We start from the raw sequence: 19,559 nt of genomic DNA, 5'->3' as shown, positions 1-19,559 counted from the left end.
AGCAACAGTTTCCAATTCTTCTACAAACTTGCCAGTGATAACCCTAATTCTGTCCATCTATGTTTTCTCTTCTCTTTTCTCTTTTCTGCTTCCCTCAATGTTTTTTCTAGTCCATCATCCATGCATATCATACACCAAAATATGTGACTTCTGATCATCACCTTAAGGGAACAGTCATTTTTTATTTCTTCCACGAATGATTAACTGGATTTCCTTGCAGTCTTTGGTAATCCTATTATTCCTAGGAATTAGATAATCTCCAAACCCTTATTCAAAGGCATCTATCTTTTATCTTACTCTTTCTCAGTGTGCAGCTTTCCCAGCCTTACCTTATCACTAGATCATGATTGTTTTAACTTCTGTTGTCATAGAAATATCTTTCATGATCTCATCTAAATATGTCATTTTCTTCTTCCCTAAAATTAATCTCCTCTTTACTTCTCCAGCATGCTGTATTAAGTCCAAGAAAATAAAACAATCTACAGCTTTCAGTTCTTTGCTGTCAACTGTAAATTCACTAAGTATGTTGGCTGACACTACCTTTGTCTTTTTAATATTAAACATTATCCAGATAGTTCACTTTCCATTTTTTATTCTGCTAATTAGCATTTCTAAGGTAATAAAGTAGTGTTGTCAGTATATTTCAAACCTTTAGGTTTTAATTCCAGCTGTTACCTCTTCCCATTCTTTCATTCTTATATTTGCTGCACAAGTTAAATAAGTATGGGAATATGCATCCTGCTGTCACTTCCTACCAGGAGCTCACAGTCCCACTGCCATTGTTCAGGATCACCAGAGATACTGAGCCCTCCCACTACATCAAGATGATAATCTCTGGGAGAGACACACATCCACCTGGTTAGCTTCATTATGATTTATTGAATTAATTCAGTTTTCTTAGTCTGCACAATGCTTTGAACCATATGCATATCACATGGGCAAGAACACAGTCTAAAATATGTTGGTTCTTACACTGAAACTATACAAGCATCATGAATATATATTTCCTTCAACACTGGATCATGATGGCAATGTTTTCAAAATCAGATAACTGGACACATGGACAATGTTCATTAAATGGTTCCTTCTGAATTTTTGCAGATGAGAGTGTCAAGTTTGCTTCATTCCTTCAGAGACAAGTCTGGGATATGACCCTGAAAGAAAGTGGAAGTTTCATGAAAGTAGAAGTTTCATCAGAATTTGGAATTTGAGGAAGCCAGACAGAATGAGTATTGACACTTTTGATCTTTACTGTTGGAAAAGACTCCTGAGAAGACCACAGACAGCCAAGAAAACTAGTAAATGGATCATTGAAGAAATCAACCCAGAGTTCTCACTTGAGGCACAAATGACCATGTTCAGATCACCCTGCTTCAGACACATTATGCAAAAACCTAGCTCCCTAGAGAAGGCTGTAAGGCTGGGAAAGATGGAAAGAAAGAGAAGAGGACCATCAACAGTAGGGTGGATGGACTCAGTTACAGTGGTCATGGGTGCATTGTTGGAAGACTTGAAGGGCCAGATTAAGGCCAGATTGTCATGGAGAAAATCTACCTATGTGGTCACTACTGTCGACACTGGCTTGATGGCACATAATTAATAAAAGTTTTCAGGTGACTTACATGTGCATAACTATAGAGCTTTCTCACCATGACTCTAAAGTGATTGGTCACTGTCTGATTTCAGAAACTTCTTTCAACTTCCCAATTTCTTGGTAGCCTCTCACCAAGAATTAACCAGGTGCAGTCCTGTTTTAGCTCAGTAGATGAGTCAAGACAGTTTCGGCGCTGCTAAGTAGATTACAGTTATTTAAAAATATCCCACCCAGTCTGCTGCTGCTGCTACTACCGCCATCCACTGCAGATAAATAGTTCTCTATCTCGTGAAGCTGTTTATAAAATCTCACCCGCACCTTGTCTTCTGGGGAAAAAAAAAACATGCAGCCTTAACTTATTTCCCGTGAAACGCCGTCCTAGGTGAAGCTGAATAGTGCAGTACGTCCTAGGAAAGCCACTTTCTGCTTATTTCCTTGCGATTTGGAAGCATCTCTATAAGCATCTCTATCATTCACTGAGTCTATAACCATATCTCTTCGGGCTGTTCCAAGGGAATAGAAAAAGAGCGCATGTGATGGGGAAGACCCGGATGTTGTTACTTTGGTTACAGCTCCGCGGAAAGGAGGCTGTGCCACGCGTAGCGGTCTCCTAGAAGGGCCCCACTTGGGAGGGAGCGAGCAGGACGATAGAGTTGAGACTTGATGCTCAACTTCCGTCCACTCAGTTCCGATCGCTGCCAGAGTTGTGGACGTGAGAGGGTAAGGGCGGAGGCGACCGGCCTAAGAGGAGTTTTCTCAAGATTTCTTTTGCGCTCCCGGCGGAGTGGCAGGAAAGAAGTGGGTGAGCGACGGTGAGGGAGGGTGAAGGCGGGCCAGTTAGCAACAGTCTCTGGTCTTCGCCGGGGATGGGAGCTGGAAAGAAGCGGGGGTCGGGAGGAAGCCGAGGCGGAGGGCGGCTCGTGTTCCGCCGGAGCCGCCGCTAAGAAGTTTTTCCGTGTCTTCGTCGCTCGTGGAGACGGCCCAAGGCTTGCGGTCGAGGGATGATGTGGTTTCGGGAGGGGGGAGGTTATGCCATTCTTCCGGCAGGGCTCCGAACTGACTAGCTGTAAGGTTCCCGAAAGGTAACTGCTCATCACGGACGGCTTTTTTTTTCGCATGAAGACGCACTGAAGGAAAAAGGATTGGCTCATTTTACAAACAGTTGCTTCTCACTTTTTTTTTTTTTAAACCGGGAACTTCGCCAGGAGAAAGAGGCAATCCTGTTACACACCCGGATTCATAATCTACCTTGAAGCAGGTGGGGCAGTATTGATGGAGAAACAGCAGGAAGTACTCTGTTGACCAAAAGATCTGAGCTTGCTTGTGAAATGCCCTGAATGGTTTTCCGTCTCCTTCCTGTTTGCTTTGCCTTTCCGTTGCTTGGCGTGTAGGCATTTTGGTCAAACATTTGAGAGTGAAATTGATTGGTATTTTGCAATTATTTTCTGGTGAGAAATTCTTCATTTGTTCTTGCTTCTCAGACTGACTCCATTGCTGTTAAATGCATGGGTTATATTACTAAACTGCTGGGTTATATTTTTGGAACAGTAATATTTTGTTCCACAAGGTCATTTTCAGCTGAAGCCTATAACTAATTATTGGATGGAATTTGAAGTTTGAATAACTGTACAGTTGTCGTAACATTAAATGTGAAGCTTCACTAAGGTGGTATGTCTTTGACTGCATTCTTATTGAGTAAAGCTGATTACTGTTGGTGATGTGTGTGCTGTAGTCATCTAAGTTGTTATAGGGTAGTTGACAGTAGCTTTTGTTGTAAAGTGCAAAAAGTGGCAGTTGCTTAGGAACAGAATATGCTGTAATCTTGCACCCAGTCATATTTCTTTGATTTTGAACATCTATTGTGTTATAGTGTTAATATCAGCACCATGTGGAAAGTAGAAAGCACCTAAGTCATATTCTTGTATAGTTTAATTACAGTTTCACAATATGTCTGAATAGGGTTCTAGCTTTGAAATGTGCATTCTCCCTCTTTTCTGCAGCATAGTAATACCATGATTTAATGGACCTTTTGTGAGAGGGGGTCTCTGTTAGATCCAAATGTCAATTAAATCTGAATTCATATCACTTGAATTAATATGTTATCTGCATAATTACAGTATGGAAAGGCATTATTTGAAGTAAAATCTCAATTTAACACTAAATGGGGGTGAACTTCAAATGATAAATTTCTCTGTTCTGTCCAGAGCCTGTTAAACTAAGGTCAGTTAAAGTCAGGATTTAATGTACTTAAGTATTTTTAAAAGAAGTTTTGCATCAGTAACAGCTTGGAAATTAAATCTGACACTGTTTTTGAAATATATGTTATGTGCTGATTAGACTTACAACTAAGTTTGTTTGAATCTTAATAAAATTTAACTTCTGAATAGGAATGCATAAAACTGCAGCCTCATTTGTATAAGGGAAGATGTATATCACCTTCTCTAAAGAAAATTGTAATATGACTTATATCCTTATAAAGGTATAAGGAAAAACTGAAGCAAACTACTGTAAAGAGAAAGTAGGTAGATGTTATATATCTTTTTTGAAAAAATTACTAAGTCTTTGAGTGGGTGGGACTGTTGTATGCTTCATGTTACATATAAGATAAGTAAGAAGGAGATCCCATATTTTTGTAAGTCACTGGATATAAATCCAAGTAGACTACATATATAGAGAAAGCGGCTGGATTGTGTAGTGGTTAGAGCACCACCCTTAGGATGTGGGAGACCGTGGTTCAAATCCCAGCTGATACTTACCTTACCAGTAGGGATATGCAGCCAACACCTGAAGCTGGAATGTCACTGCTACCACCTCCATTACAGAGCACAGCAGCTGATATGAAGAATAAGATCGTGGATAAACTAGCTATAGTCAACCCTCGAGACCAATTACCAAGTCTCAGTGGAGAAGTATCATCAGATAATATGCTAGAAGATGCCAATAGACCCCTCACAACAATCCCTATTACTACCATAACTCATACCAAATGAACTGGTATACCCTACAGCCACTGTAATACTGAAGATGCTTGGCTACACAATCAAGAAGAACAGCAATACATACCCTGTCCTGGAAAATGAAGTTGGAGGCTAAGATCAAGGCAACTCAGAGATAAGTTAGTCAGCTGGTGGAACTACAGAAGAGTGTGGAGATTAAGGATAAGACTCGGCTACTGAAAAAAATACAAGGGCCTCACTCCATCTGAAGCCCTAGAGACTGCTAAACTAAGGCTCGCAGCACTGGCTACCAGGCAAAGGAGAAACACTAGTGAAGCAGAAGCCAAGAAGATAAATGCCCTATTCTCCAAAGAAACATCCAAGATGTATTCCCAACTACAGTGCAGCCACACAGTAACAGCAGAGCCACCGACAGCAGAAACTGAACAATACTGGAAGAACATATGGGAGAAAGAGAAGACACATAACAGCAGTGCAAAGTGCCTGCAGGATCTGAGAGCAGACCACAGCAATCTCCCAGAACAGGAACCAGTCACCATTACAGTAACAGACATCCAACAGCAGGTCAAGAACATGAAGAACTGGACAACACCTGGCCCAGACATGATCCACACCTACTGGCTAAAGAAACTAACAGCAGTGCATGAATACCTAGCAGCACAGGTGAACCAGCTGCTAGTTCCCAGCCCAGCCCAGACTGGCTAACACAAGGAAGGACAATGCTGATTATGAAAGAACAGCACCGTCCAACTACCGGCCAATAACGTGCCTCCCCACAACATAGAAAGTCCTATCAAGCATCATAGCTACCAAGGTACAGGACCATATGGGCCACTACATGAGCATAGCTCAGGTGGCTCAAAACACCAGTTACTCATAGATAGTTGCCCGAGACTCAAGGTCTAGACATACCAATCTGAGCACAGCCTGGATTGACTACAGGAAAGCCTATGGCTCAATGCCACACACATGGATCTGTGAGTGCCTGGTGCTATACAAAGTCAACAAGACACTAAGGACCTTACTCAAGAACTCAGTGGGAGCGTGGAAGACAACACTGGAAGTCAACTGAAGACAGTTCGCACAAGTGGCTATCAAGTGCGGCATATACCAAGATGATGCACTGTCCCAGCTGCTGTTCTGCATAGGTTTGAACCCCTTTGGTCATATAATCATAAAGACTAGATACGGATATGAATTCAAGAGTGGAACTACCATCAACCACCTCACATCAGGTGACATCAAGCTGTATGCTACCTCACATCAAGCCACCTGACATTAAGCTATATGCTAAGAGTGAATGAGACATCAACTTGCTGAACTGCCTGACACGGATCTACAGTGAGGACATTGGGATGTCATTCGGACTGGAGAAGCATGGCCGGATGGTAGTAAAGAGAGGGAAGATAGTTAGGACTGATGGGGTGGAACTATCATTGGGCCACATCGCAAACATACAGATCAGCTACAAGTACCTTGGTATCCCACAGACACATGGGAACTACAGTGACGGGGCAAGGAAGACAGCAACATCCAAGTACCACCAAAGGATAAGGCAGGTCCTGAAGAGCCAGTTCACTGGGAAGAACAAGATCCATGCCATCAACACATATGCCCTCCCAGTAATCAGATACGTTGCTGTTATAGTGAGCTGGCCGAAGGACATGGAGGCTGCCATTGTGAAGACCTGGGAGCTCCTCACAATGTATGGAGGTTTCCACCCAAAGATGAGCTGCTGAGAGAATGCCTGAGGCAACAGCAAACAAGGGAGGAAATTCAAGCAGAGAAAGTGCCATGGCAAGATAAGAACCTGCATGAGATGTACCATTGACCAATAACTAGGGTGGCTGTCACTGGGAAATCCTACCAGTGGCTGGAAAGGGCTGGACTAAAAGACAGCATTGAGGCACTGATCATAGCAGCACAAGAACAGGCACTAAGCATCAGGTCCATAGAAGCAGGGGTCCACCTGCTAGCAGGTACCCAAGGTGCAGACTCTGCAGAGAGGCTTCAGAGACAGTCCAACACATTGGGGCAGGGTATAAGATCCAGGCAGGAACAGCATACACTAAGAGGCACAACCAAGTACTGGCATTGGGTACAGGAACATCTGCACAGTGTATGGACTAGACTCCCCCAAGTCCAGATGGGAGATTCCACAGAAGGTCATGGAGAATAACAGGACTAAGATCCTGTGGGACTTCCAGATCCAGATGGACAGGCAGGTACTGTTCAGTCAACCAGATATCATGGTAGTAGACAAGGACCACAAGTCATAGATGTAGCAGTGCCAAGTGACAGCAACATCAGGAAGGAGGAGTATGTGAAGTTGGAGAAATACCAGGGCTGAAGGAGGAACTAGAGAGGATGTGGAAAGTAAAGACCAAAGTGGTCCCAGTGGTGGTAGGAGCAATTGAGGCTGTGACTCCTCAGCTGGGAGAGTGGCTGCAAGAGATCCCAGGAACAACATCACTGCTCTCTGTCCAGAAGAGTGCAGTGCTAGGAACAGCTAAGATAATGTGCAGAACCCTCAAACTCCCAGGCCTCTGGTAGAGGACCCAAGATTGAGGAAGACACGTACCACCCATAGAGGTGAGAGGGAATTTTTATTTTTTTTAGTCTAGTTGGATTTGTATCCAGTGATGCTCTAAGTATTGCAGTATGTCTTGTGGTAAGGAAACAGCATGAGAACATCCTATAGGAAGTAATGCTAGGTAAGTGCTTTATTTCAAAAAAGTGCCATCAACATTTCTGAATGAAATTGCGTAAAACTGTTATTTCATTAGGCTGATTGTACTTCTTTAATGCCTTAAACTGATATAATATGGCTGTAACATTCACACTGTATGTATGCTTTGAATGGAGACTTAAAATGACTTCTTGAGCTGTCATCTGCTGAACTGTCATCATGGCCCAACTGATACAGTATATACAGTAGATATATGTATCTACTGTAACTTCTTATTTAAAGAAGTTACAGTAATTATTATCTACAGAGACTGATTGCTACATCCTATCATAAGATGCAGTTTTATCACAATTTCAAAGAGGCATATACATTGCTTATCCTGGGTATTTACCTATATACACGCATTCACTATTTTTCATTCAATTAAAAAAATTACAGCAGTTTACTATTACATACAGTAACAGTCAATAAAAAAGAGAGTATGCTCAACAATTATTAGTGACGGCTGATTGTGAAGTGTTCCATGGGCATGTTCAGGCAAATAAATAAGGCTTTAACTGTCAGTACATACAACACTAATCTTAGCAAGAAAACAGTATGCAGTACCAGATGCGTCTCTGTAGTAGAACAATATAATGTTGGTTTTTAGTGTTTGTTATATGACTTATTGTTAATCATTTCTATGAATCTTCGCATGCATAGAATTATAAAAAACCCACAAATTTCCTAGGTTATAACATTAACACAGTTTTACTTAACATCCTATTTTAAGATGTACAGAAGTTATTTATACTTACTTACCCATTAATTTGACTATTGCCATGTTTCCTATTGTAATGTACATGCTGAGTTCATTCACACTATGCAGAGCCAGATTTTTTTTAAAAAACTGTTGGTAAGGGTATCAGTGGCCTTGTTTAAATGTAGTAAGTGACTGTATTGTTATGGTCCTTTACCAACCAAAGTAAAAAAAAATATGGCATCAACAGAGCATAGATGTCAGCCCTATCCACTAGACCAGACTAAGAAACAGACACTATGCAGATTTAAACTACTTTTATTAGAACAGCTATAGTAACAGAATCTTGCAAGTCTGAATGTGCTACCTTTCCTCCCTCTTTTATCTTCATGAGAATTTGGAGGAGGTAGGCTGTCCGAACCATTTTCACAGATTACAGTACTTTTTTGACCTGGGTTCAGATTTTGTGAACAACAAGATCTGATTGTTGTCTTGGTAGCAGATCTTCCTTTTGTCCTTCAAGGTCATCCATTTTATCCACTATAATAGACCAGAAATAAAATGTTAAGCAATTTTAAACTAAACTCAAAAATACAGCTAGCATTCTTTTAATGACCATTGATGAACTTATACAGCAATTGTATAGAACATGGTGACAGTCAGAAACCACATCTTATTGATAAAATGGAAGTAAACATATTGTGTTTACTTGCCTTCATCTGCTCTGTTTCATCCATAATCGCTGCAACGATCAATATAAGACAATAATAGAAAAACTGCAACCCACAGGCCTCATGTAGCTCACCAGTTCCCTTTTGCAGTCTCCCAAATGAGTAGGGCTGAAAAGTCTGTTTATAGCACCAATTTCACCTTTAAAAATCTATCCCCCCCCCCCCAGCTTAATTCTGGATCCTGATTCTACCCACTTTGGAATATGAACCTTGACATGCTACCAAAGGTTATAGTTCTTGTTCATTTTTGCTGGAAGCCATAAGAAAGTTAAATTATGGTCTAGCATTATGTGTGAATGAAGCCAGGTGTTTCCTGTTTATGAAGTTGGGGCGTTTGTTTAATATTGGGTTCTTAATTAACATTGGGAATATCATTTTAATATGCAATAACTCCTGTAGCAAAGGCCTTAGAAATATAAGTCTTATACAAATGTAATACATGTGGATGAGTGGTAAATTATCTTTAAAACATCCCCATAGAGTTTTCTGATAAAAAAAAATATATATCAAAGAGAAATGTTGTGTGCATGTTGTATTCTGCTCTCCCAAGAAGTAATTATGAAGGATACACACATGCAGTGTCTTGTAGAAATTAGGATATAAAACATCTCTCTTTTGAACCACTGGAAGGAGAGTGACTAGAGGATGCAATGTTTTTTGAAATTTCATCTTTTTTTAATGTGCTGCTAATATTAACTTCCTTTTTGGTGGGTAGGTTTATAAATAAGGTAGCAAAATATAATTCAGTTCACCACTTTTTATGTATAGCATTATATCTTGCTTACTTGATAACATGCCCTGTGATGGAAATACTCTGAAATATAAATAAATTCTATTTATTCTATAAATAATGCAAATAAATCCTAATTTACTTGTAGCGCTTACAGTATTACTCTTTTTCTGTACACCTTAAGAATCCAAAACAATTTGGCTTTCTGTTTCTTACCTCTGTGCTCTATAAGTGTTTTAAAGTCATGGTATTTATTTTAAATTTTTCTGTAAATGTGTGTTGAATGGTTCAACAAATGCAATCTTCCATATTCTCTGTTTCAGGTTGTAGGAAGTGATTAAGTAGAAATATCAGTTGCAGAGAAGTTTCAGCTAGGAAAGAGTGATGTTCCTCTGCTTAATTTTGTGACTATAGATCTTAGTTTTCACTTCATCCAAAGTAGTAAAAAGGATTGCTTAAGGTTTGTAGTTTCTTACTCTGAAAGGTGATTGTAAAGATACTAAATTGATATAGTTGCATCTATATTAGTATAAATGGCTATTTTAAAGATGGATATAAAGAGGTCAACATAAAACATTTTTATATGACCTCAAGTGCATGCACTATAATAAAAGTGTTGGCTAAAGTATTATAGGGTCTCTTAACTCAATTCCTGAATACTGTTCTTCAGCTGGCAATTTAATTTTTAAAATGTGATAGAAATATATTTTGAAATTAGAACAGAGCAGTTTGTGATCCTTAAAATATTTGTTCTAACTAATCCAGCCTAAAATAGAGCCTTACAGTGGTACTCGGGAATTGTATAAGATGGAATTCCATGAGAGGAGGAGGAACATACTATTTTTTTTTCTTTTCTGTTCTTTTGAAATTTCATTCTCTTCTAATAATCAGCAAGTTAATTAAAGCCTACATGTAGGCCTACATACAACTGAAAGAATTTAATTAAATTGCTAAATATCAGCATAAGTAAAGTTTGGGGATTTTCTGAAGCTTTTCTGTATTGTGTAGAGAAAAATGTAAACTTCTTAATGAGCATGTCTTGATCTAAATTCTCTCCCCAATTTATCTCAGTGGTAAGATACTGTAAATCAGTACGCCACAATCTGTCCTAAGTTGGAGTTAAAGTTTGGGAACTCACAGCCAGAGAGGCACATAAAAAATAGTTATTAAGTCCACCTAGGAGTCAAAAGCCAATCCACTCCATATCATAGGCAAAGTTCCAGGGGAAAAGATGAGAAATGGCAGACTCCCAGTCATTGAAGAGTTAATATATCAGTGTGATGCATCAGGAAACCAGGGTTTAATATTTAGATAGCTAATTACACAGGCTTATAAGCAATGGATCCTAGTCTCAGCAGTGAGTTTTATAAAGAACTTGAAATTATTCTGTATTATTTGATGCTGCTCATCAGTCCTACTCTGGGCACAAAGTCATTTAGACATGGGGCTACTTTTGACTAGATATTAATTTCCAGTTGCTCTCTCTTATAAGTCAGCTCTGTGTCAGCTCCCTTTCTGAAATTCACTCATTGCTAGCACCTCTCACATGGGTTGAGTGATTGCATAGGTGAGTCTAAATCAGAGTCTTCCAGATCTAGTGTGGAGTGATTCTGGCTTAGATCATGAGTTTGGACCTTGCTCAGCTGGCACAGGAGGATTGTCTGAGGAATCATTTTCAGGTGATACTATGATAGGAACTGTCAACAAGGTCAGGCCAGCTGAGGACCATTGGGAGTTGCAGTCAAACACACCTGGAGAATGCCCAGTTCAGGAAGACTGTAAGCTTTTATGACTCATTTTGGGCAATTTCTTTTTGCAACTGGCACTACTATGGTTGGACTCCCAAAATTGCCTTTTTGGGTTTCATTTATTGTTTAATATTATAATTTAAAGCTAAATGAACTGTAGCTGTTAGACTGGGAATAATATACTGTATGCTTTTGAGGGGCAGTATACATTGCTGTGTGCAGTACATAAAGTTGAATGTATAGCACACATTATTTTGGAAGGAATGCTTAAAAAGGATTTTTAGAATTAACAGCAATCATGGAAAAAATCATGAAATACTAGATTATCTGAAGCAGAACATTTCCAGCTCTTGGTATAATCTTGTATTTCTTATATGTCAAAATGACTAAACAAATACAAGTAGAACTTGCATTTTGGGGGCTTTTTTCCCAGTCAAATCAAACACAATGGGACTGCTATAAACAACTTTCTCTACTTCCTTCTCCCCCTCCCTTGATTGTTATGGATAGTGGTTTAAATGAAGTAGGGACAATATCTAAAAAGATTTCCTCTGTCCAGTTCACAAATATTCTCCTTCCTCTTCAGTCCCCTCAGGTATAACCCATCCAAGAGCTGTTAATTGGTGGAATGTATAATGCATTATTATTATTACTATTTTATTATTATTATTGTTAGATTTTTATCCCGCCTTTTTTATATATAACTCAAGGCAGCAAACATACTTAATACTCCTGCCTCCTATTTTCCCTACAACAACAGCCCTGTGAGGTGGGTTGGGCTGAGAGAGAGCAACTGAAAAAGTCACCCAGTGGCTTTCATGCCTAAGGAAGGCCTAGAACTCACAGTCTCCTGGTTTCTAGGCCAGCACCTTAACCACTACACCAAACTGACATATATTATATTATATTATATTATATTATATTATATTATATTATATTATATTATATTATATTATATTATATTATATTATATTATATATACTTATCCATTACATATACATATATATTATAAAAGAAGACATAAGCTCTTGAAGGACCTTCATTAAAATACATTTAGTTACTTTTTAAAAAATAATCCATGCTCAACTTGTTTCATTTTCAGGTATGTCAGAACACAGCAAGAGTTCCACAACGGTTGATGAACCTCACCAGGCTCCAGAAGAAATCCAGTCTGAGGTGATTGGGTGATACATGTAGTGATAGCTATTCAGAAATCAACCAATCCATTAACAGGCTCAGACTGGAAAAACACATTGAAATCAATCTCTATTTTTTATTATATGGATAGCAATCCAAAAACAGTTACAGGTAGTCCTCACTATCTGACCACAATTGGGACTGGAACTTCGATCACTAAACGATGTGCTTGTTAGGTGAAACATCATGTGACCACATCACTTAGCAACTGTAATCCCGGCAGTCCCAGTTGCTGTCGTTAAGTGAATGCTCCGGTTGTTAGGTAAGGCAACTTCCTGCCAGCTTCCCACAGTCAAGTCAGTGGGGAAGCTGGCAGGAAGTTGTAAGCCCCAGGTGCTGCCAAGTGGGGGAGAGAACGAGGGGATGTGTGGGTTGGGTGTGCAAGAGAGGTCCTCGCATACCCAACCTGCATCGCGCCCCCACGCACCTGATCCTTCCATGTGCCCACTCCCTCCCTCCCCTACCCACTCCCTCCCCCATTCTGTTTCTGAAAATTCTGCTTGGATTTTTAGCACAAAGATTTTTCAAGCAGCCCCGAAAGCCCCATATGAAGCAGTTACAGGCTGCCTGAAAAACCTTCATGCCAAAAATCCACAATGAGGGAGGGAACAGGTGGGGGAGGGAACGAGGGAGTGCATGGGAGGGTCGGGTTGGGTGCATAGGGGTCTGGAGCAGGTCGGGTGTGTGAGGGCCTCCCTCGCGCATCCGAACCACGCAGCCCATCTCTCCCTCCTCCATCCTCCATGGCTGAAAATTCTGCTTGGATTTTTGGCACGAACATTTTTCAGGGCTGCCTGAAAATGCCCTGTGCCAAAATCAGGCAGCCCTCAGGGACGAGAGGGAGTCCTCTCAGCATGCGGCAGCAGCTTGCGACCTTTCCTGCCAGCTACTTTCCCTGTAGGTGGCAGGGAAGATTGCAAATGGCGATCAAATGATCATGGGGTGCTTGGCAACCAGTCATAAGGGCCCAGATCGCCGTAACTTTGGGTCAGGTCATAAGTCCCTTTGTTCAGCGCCATTGTAACTTTGAACAGTTGCTAAGCAAATGGATAGCGAAGACTATCTGTAACCGAAAATATTCCTTGATGTTGCACTGTCTTGTTAAACAGGGCATGTTGTCAACACAACAGTAATGGGGTTTTTAGAACTATTCCAGGCAGTCTTTCTTATCCTATATTTGTGGGAGACAGTGTTGGTATTACCTGACAGGTTTGCAGAATGGGTGTATATTGATCCAGATTGTTTCAATGCTTAGCAATGAACTTATTTGTACTTGGTAAATTTGTCCGTTCTCCCATTTTGACAGGATTTGAATGCTAGTTACTTGGAAAAATGTATTATATATAATAGTGTATGGCTGGACTGCTTGCTTTGTTGGGTGAATTCTCATGAGGTGATTGTTTGGCTCTTCTCACTCCATATTTGAGGAATAGTTATTGTTCTTGTTTATGTAGAAGGGTCAGCTTCCCTTATTTTGAAGAATAGCTTATTTGGTCTCTGTGTAGCTTCTTGCAAAGTAGCCTACTAAGATGTACGGAAAAGATTAAATTCTGCTACAGTGTTAAAGAACAGTAAAACATCATTCAAATCAAGTGACAAAAATATTTCAAATTATACAACATTGTTACTGTACCAGTTGTGTTCATTGTGTATAAATGTAAGGATGGGGTCTGTTTGATTGTGGTATTATGGAAGTCTTTTGTAGTTGGTCCATCTAGGCTTAAATGTATAGCATTTAGAACGTTCTGAGATTCTCTTTTAAACATTATTTGAAAAACTTGTAAATAAAATCTTCAGGCTGAATCAGACTTTAGTATTATTTGGTGGTGTTACTGACCTTTGAATTTAAGAAAGCAAGAAATATACTTTTTAATAAACAAGGTCAATAAATGCTGAAAACCATGGCTAGTTAAATTGGGACTGGTTAATACAAACTGAAAATTTTTGTTGTTTCTGGTATTACATTTGTGATACTGTACATTGATGTACATTTTATTTAGTAAATACTTATTGAATTCAAGCGTTATAATACATTAGAGGACATGGAAATTATGTTATGTACTATAAACCTCTATGAAATCATTTTAATATAAAGCTGGATCCCCCCAGCCCCCAACTTGTGTTCTAGGAATATGCCTGTGCTGCAGTCATTATTCTTAGTGCCTGCTAGACTTGATTTCCTGCCTGATTTTTAAAACATATTTTAAATTAAAAATTAGAATTTGCTAGGAAGTAAATTATCAACTTCCAGCAAAATTTTAATTTCTGAAAAAATGCTTGGGGAGCTAAATTGATTCCATAAGATTTCCAGAGAAATAGAATGATGGGCAGCTACAATCCAGTGCTTTGATATGTTATAATTGTTGGGTTCCCTGTGACAGCCATGTGAGTGAATAAGCTGCATCAGACCCCCAGATGATTGGGATCCCTTGAATTAAAATACATCATCATCATAATTTTAATTGCACCTTAGAAAAATTAACATTTACAAACAGTGATAGAATAATATACAGTGTTCCATTGGACCCAATGCCAGTGGAAGGTAGCCCTGACTGAGATGGGAAGTAAGAGGAGATAGAAATACATACAGTGGTGCTTAAAAGTTTGTTAACCCTTTTGAATTTTCAATATTTCTGTGTAAATAAGTCCTAAAACGTGATCTGTTCTCCACACAAGTCCTAAAATTAGATAAAGAGAACCCAATTAAACAAATGAGTCAAAAATATTATACTTGCTCATTTATTTATTAAGGAAAATGTTCCAAAGCTACATATTTGTGGCTTAGGGATTCCACAGAGCCATCCTCACATGGGCATAAATGCTGCTGAAGTTTTTATATCATGGAGGGTAGTGCATCCAGCCTGGCCAAGGTGAAGGCCCCACAAAATTTCAGAATTAAAATTAAGGAGAGATAAGATGATGGCACATGCCTATTTTAGGAAGATGACTCCTGGCATTTTCAAACCCTAAAGGACAGAGGCTGGTTTCTGTTCAGATTGTATAATGTTTCACCTAACCAACTGTACAAGTAAGCCCACTAGTCTCCCAGCAGATGGCTTTCAGAGGCAGTCATGCTCCCATCAAGGCTAAAAGCCATTAATTCCCAAGACTTCAGTGAATTGGTCCAGCTCTTTTTTGAAGCCAGCCAAGCAAGTAACTAGCACCACATTCATGGTAGCAAATTCCAAAGTTTAATTATGTGTTTTGTAAAAAAAATAAAACACTTTTATCTGTCCTGATTCTTCCAGAATTCAATTTCATGGGGGGGTGCCTGGTTCCCAAAGTATTTTAGGAAGGGGAAAATAGCTTCCACTTTATCCATGCGGTACATAATTTTATACACCTCAATCATGTCCCCTTTCACTTGTCTCCTTTCTAGGATAAAAAGCCCCAAATGTCTCAATCTTTCCTCATAGGGAAGCTGCTCCAGCCCCTTCATCATCTTAGTCGCCCTTCTTTAGCTCCACTATATCCTTTTTGAAGTGTGGCGACCAGAACTGCACACAATATTCCAAATGCAGTTGCACCACTGATTTATATAAGGCCATTATGGTATAGTCATCTCTATTTTCAATACCATTTCTTATTATCCCTAGCATGCTGTTGGCCCTTTTTACAGCAGACACCCATCTCTTTCCTCATCAGTCACTGCTAGTTCTGATCCCATTAATTTGTATGAGTTTTTAGGGGTTTTTGACACCAATATACAACACTTTACACTTGTTCACACTGAATGACATCTTCCATGTCGATGCCCACTCCTAATGTGCAGCCCCTTTGGAGCTCTTTCTCGTCCCTTAAGCAGTAGTTATAGGAGAGGTATACAAGTAAATGAAAAAAGCTGAAGACACCAAGTTTGATAGATTTCTTTTAAATACAGACTAAATGAAAATACAGAATCTATATATCTTGTACTTCTAAACCAAGATAATTTATTTTATTTTATTTATTTATATTTCAAATTTGGACACCGCCCATCTCACAAGGAAGTACTTCAGGTTCTTCTCTACAAGAGGACAGAGAGATTGGAACTTAGAGATAGGTCTTCTCAGTGACTCTGCTGTCCATCAGGGGATCAAACTATTTATTTTTAGGAAGACCGTGAAGATTATTCTGTTTCACTAAACATTTGCAGTTTGAGTAAGAGGTAATTGGCTGCCTTACAGTGGCTGTGGTTTTATTTCTTAATTTCTGATTTAATGTTTGTATTTATTTTATTCAGTAAAGTCTTTAAGATTTTTGGGTTTGGAGTTTTATGTACTGTTTTAATTGTTTTATTGATTGTGAACTGTCTTGTGATTGGGGTGGATATAAATATTATAATAAATTAATTATAAAACATGTTTCCATTATTGTAGAAATAATATTCCACATGTCCCACAATATTATATCCATAGTAAAGTTTAATTGTTTCATATAAGATATAACTTTTTATATAAAAGTAACACCTTTGGGCACATGAGCCACATGTTTGAAAAAAATGCCTGACTTACCACATTCCTTCCAACATTATAGTGGTAATATGGAATAAATGGATAGGTGGAAAAAGCGACCAAAAGACTAACTTTAATGCACAGTCCTATAACATTTGAAAGCTTTTAATTGGTTGACAGTTCCAAATTCCTTCTCTGGGACACTGTAATAAACTCTGTGGTCCAACTTGCTGTTTAATTTTAGTGTGAGTACCATGATTGCTAAAGCCATGTAAACAGCCTAGAATGTCTACAATAGAAAGATGTATTACAAAATAATACTATGGGGAACTCTGAAGCCAAGGCAGATTGTAGTCTTCTAGTACTATCTATGGAAGATACACATACAGTACTGAGGCTCCAAGGCGAAATGTATCCTCTGCAAAGACTTGAGTGTGGCCCAGAAGGTTTTACCTAATTACAATATTTAAGGTGATAGAAGAGGGAAATTATTAAATACAGAGGGAATAAGCTCATAAACTATAATAGGTATGGTCCCACTAAGTTGTTTGAATACAGATTCTGATATGCCTCTCAGCCTGAAAAACTTTATCTTTGCTTTGGGTCTTATAATCCTATTAACCTGAATTGTTTCCATTGGAACACTACAACTATATATGTAATTAAAAATGCTGAGTGTTCAAGGGCTTCCACATGAGGGCACTCTGGGACCATTTAAATTGTTTTCAATTCAGTGTTCATATCAGTTTTAGCTAGTTTTAAACCATTATATATAATACAACATATAATATTGTTTGTGTTACATAAATTGTATAGCAATCTAGAACCAGCTTTCTTGGAGAATGGCCTAGACATTGAAAAATAAAGAAAGAAGTATGAATAATAGTAGTAATAATAATTGCAAATATGAACTGCAAAACTCTTATGTATTTTTAAAAATTAAATAAGTAGCTTAATTTCATTAATAAATTCAAGGGCATCTTCAATTATTATAAAGGGTATCAATTGAATATTTCTGACTTGGAGAGAGAGAGAGACATTAAACCCGCACAATCTTTGTCATTAGCCACTTGTCTAGAGCAAATAATTTCTCCTGGCCAAGTAGTTTTCCAGACTATTTCTGCAGATTATCCTGTGATACATTCTATTTATCACTAAAAAAACTTTTTTTCTTTTACAACAGATTGGACAAGCACATAGTTTTTTACTAAAGCATATTTCCCCTATAATATTAGTCTGGCATTGAACTATTTCAAAAGGTATTTGTGGAGAATTCTAGCAAAACAGGAGGAAAGTATTCTACACTTCCATAATATATTCCATAATAGTATATTTATTTATTGTTTTAATGTGTTGTGAGCCACCCAGAGTCCCCCATTGGGGGGAGATGGGTGGGGGACAAATTTAATTAATAAAATAAATAAATATTCAACAGCATTGTATTTATAACCAAGTGTTCATATCTTTTAATATATTTAAATGGAACATGTGTGTTTTTTAAAAGAAAAGGTCTAGAAAGTTGGAGCCCAGAGCTTCACTTGCATAAAAGGAATAGCTCCAGAATTCTACAGGTATTGCAAAAGAAATAAATAATGCTGAATAGAATAGGCTCAAAAGATAGTGACGGGTATCTAAAGATGTGATCAAAGCTGCTTACAATAAGGTATTTCATCCCATTCTTGGGGATCTCTGTTCTTATGTGGCACTTTTAAGAATTAGGTGCAGCTGCTATTAGCTTCAAGACCAAGGGGTTGGAAACTCCCACAAACTTCATTAGCATATATAACCAGATAGCAATCTCAAATCTATAGTAGCTGCATTAGGGATTATCATATTTCAGAGGGAAAAAATATAACAATTTGATCCTGTAGGTTTTAAAAATTCCAAGTTAAGGCATGGAATGTATGTAGAGGTCTCCATACAGGTAAAATGAGCTGGGAATTCTGGGAATTCTAAACCAAACATCTGGAAATCATCTGGATTGTGAAGTTGGATGGTACCACGGGCATCAGCTAGTTCAACCCTCTGTAATGTGCAGGAAAATCAATTACAGATAGTCCTTGTTTAGCAACCACAATTGGAACCAGCAACTTGGTCATTAAGCAAACAGTCACTAAGTGAAAAATCAAGTGACTGCGACAGTGCTTACGATTTTACTTGAGCTTTGCTTTGCTTTACAGAGCCAGAAGGATACAACCCAAACAGCCAAGTGAGCCCAAATGGCAAGGAGGGTTTCCTGAACTTGACTCATGAGGAAGCTGGGTAAAAGGGCAAATCTTATAGCCCTTTTTTCCCACTTCCTTGCCCTTTGGAATGCTCACCCCAGCGCTGGATAATTAGCAAAAAGGGAATTAGTGTACACATTTACATTCATTAGAGAGGAAGGGATTACAAGAGAGTAAGCAGACACACAGTGGGGAATACACATTGAAAGGAATGTGCTAGCACCAGCTGTTCACCTAGTGGGCTTGGGGCTGTGAGCCGCCAGCTGCTTAGGAGGCAAAAGAAAGCCTTTAGTGTGAAACTGATTAGGGTCTTGTCAATTTCAGATAGCAGGGAGGGTTCTAATCAACTAATTAAGGTCATAGAGCTGAGCTTGTTAACTTGCCTCAGCAACATATGTTAAGTAAAGGAAGAAATGATTTGCCAAGAAATGATTTGATTGATTATGTATAATCAAGTTGGCATCATCTCTTAGTGACCACATAGACAGGCTTTCTCCAGGAGATCTGTCCTTAACC

General features: G+C 38.8%; 1 protein-coding gene across 12 annotated transcripts in view; it reads left to right on the top strand.

Moving 5' to 3' along the window:
- Positions 1-2,181: 2,181 nt before the first annotated feature.
- ARFIP1 (ARF interacting protein 1) overlaps positions 2,182-19,559 on the top strand; it is a 50,092-nt gene continuing 32,714 nt past the window's right edge. For 2 of the 12 annotated variants that reach the window (XM_088132745.1, XM_007425213.4), the window contains exons 1-2: positions 2,250-2,396; positions 12,291-12,364. In XM_088132745.1, the coding sequence (XP_087988871.1) occupies positions 2,258-2,396; positions 12,291-12,364 (213 nt within the window). In that variant the 5' untranslated portion in view covers positions 2,250-2,257. Of the gene's footprint in view, positions 2,407-2,828; positions 2,853-9,791; positions 9,901-12,290; positions 12,365-16,412; positions 16,533-19,559 lie in introns of those variants that run through there. The other 10 variants (XM_025164770.2, XM_088132746.1, XM_025164771.2 and 7 more) reach the window with 10 other exon arrangements.

This window comes from Python bivittatus, unplaced genomic scaffold (genome assembly GCF_059951505.1).
Source record: "Python bivittatus isolate LINGU-HERP-01145 unplaced genomic scaffold, Pbiv_v1 ctg000070_np1212, whole genome shotgun sequence".
In the NCBI taxonomy this organism is placed as follows: domain Eukaryota; kingdom Metazoa; phylum Chordata; class Lepidosauria; order Squamata; family Pythonidae; genus Python; species Python bivittatus.
This window is presented reverse-complemented; position numbering and strand designations above follow the sequence as displayed.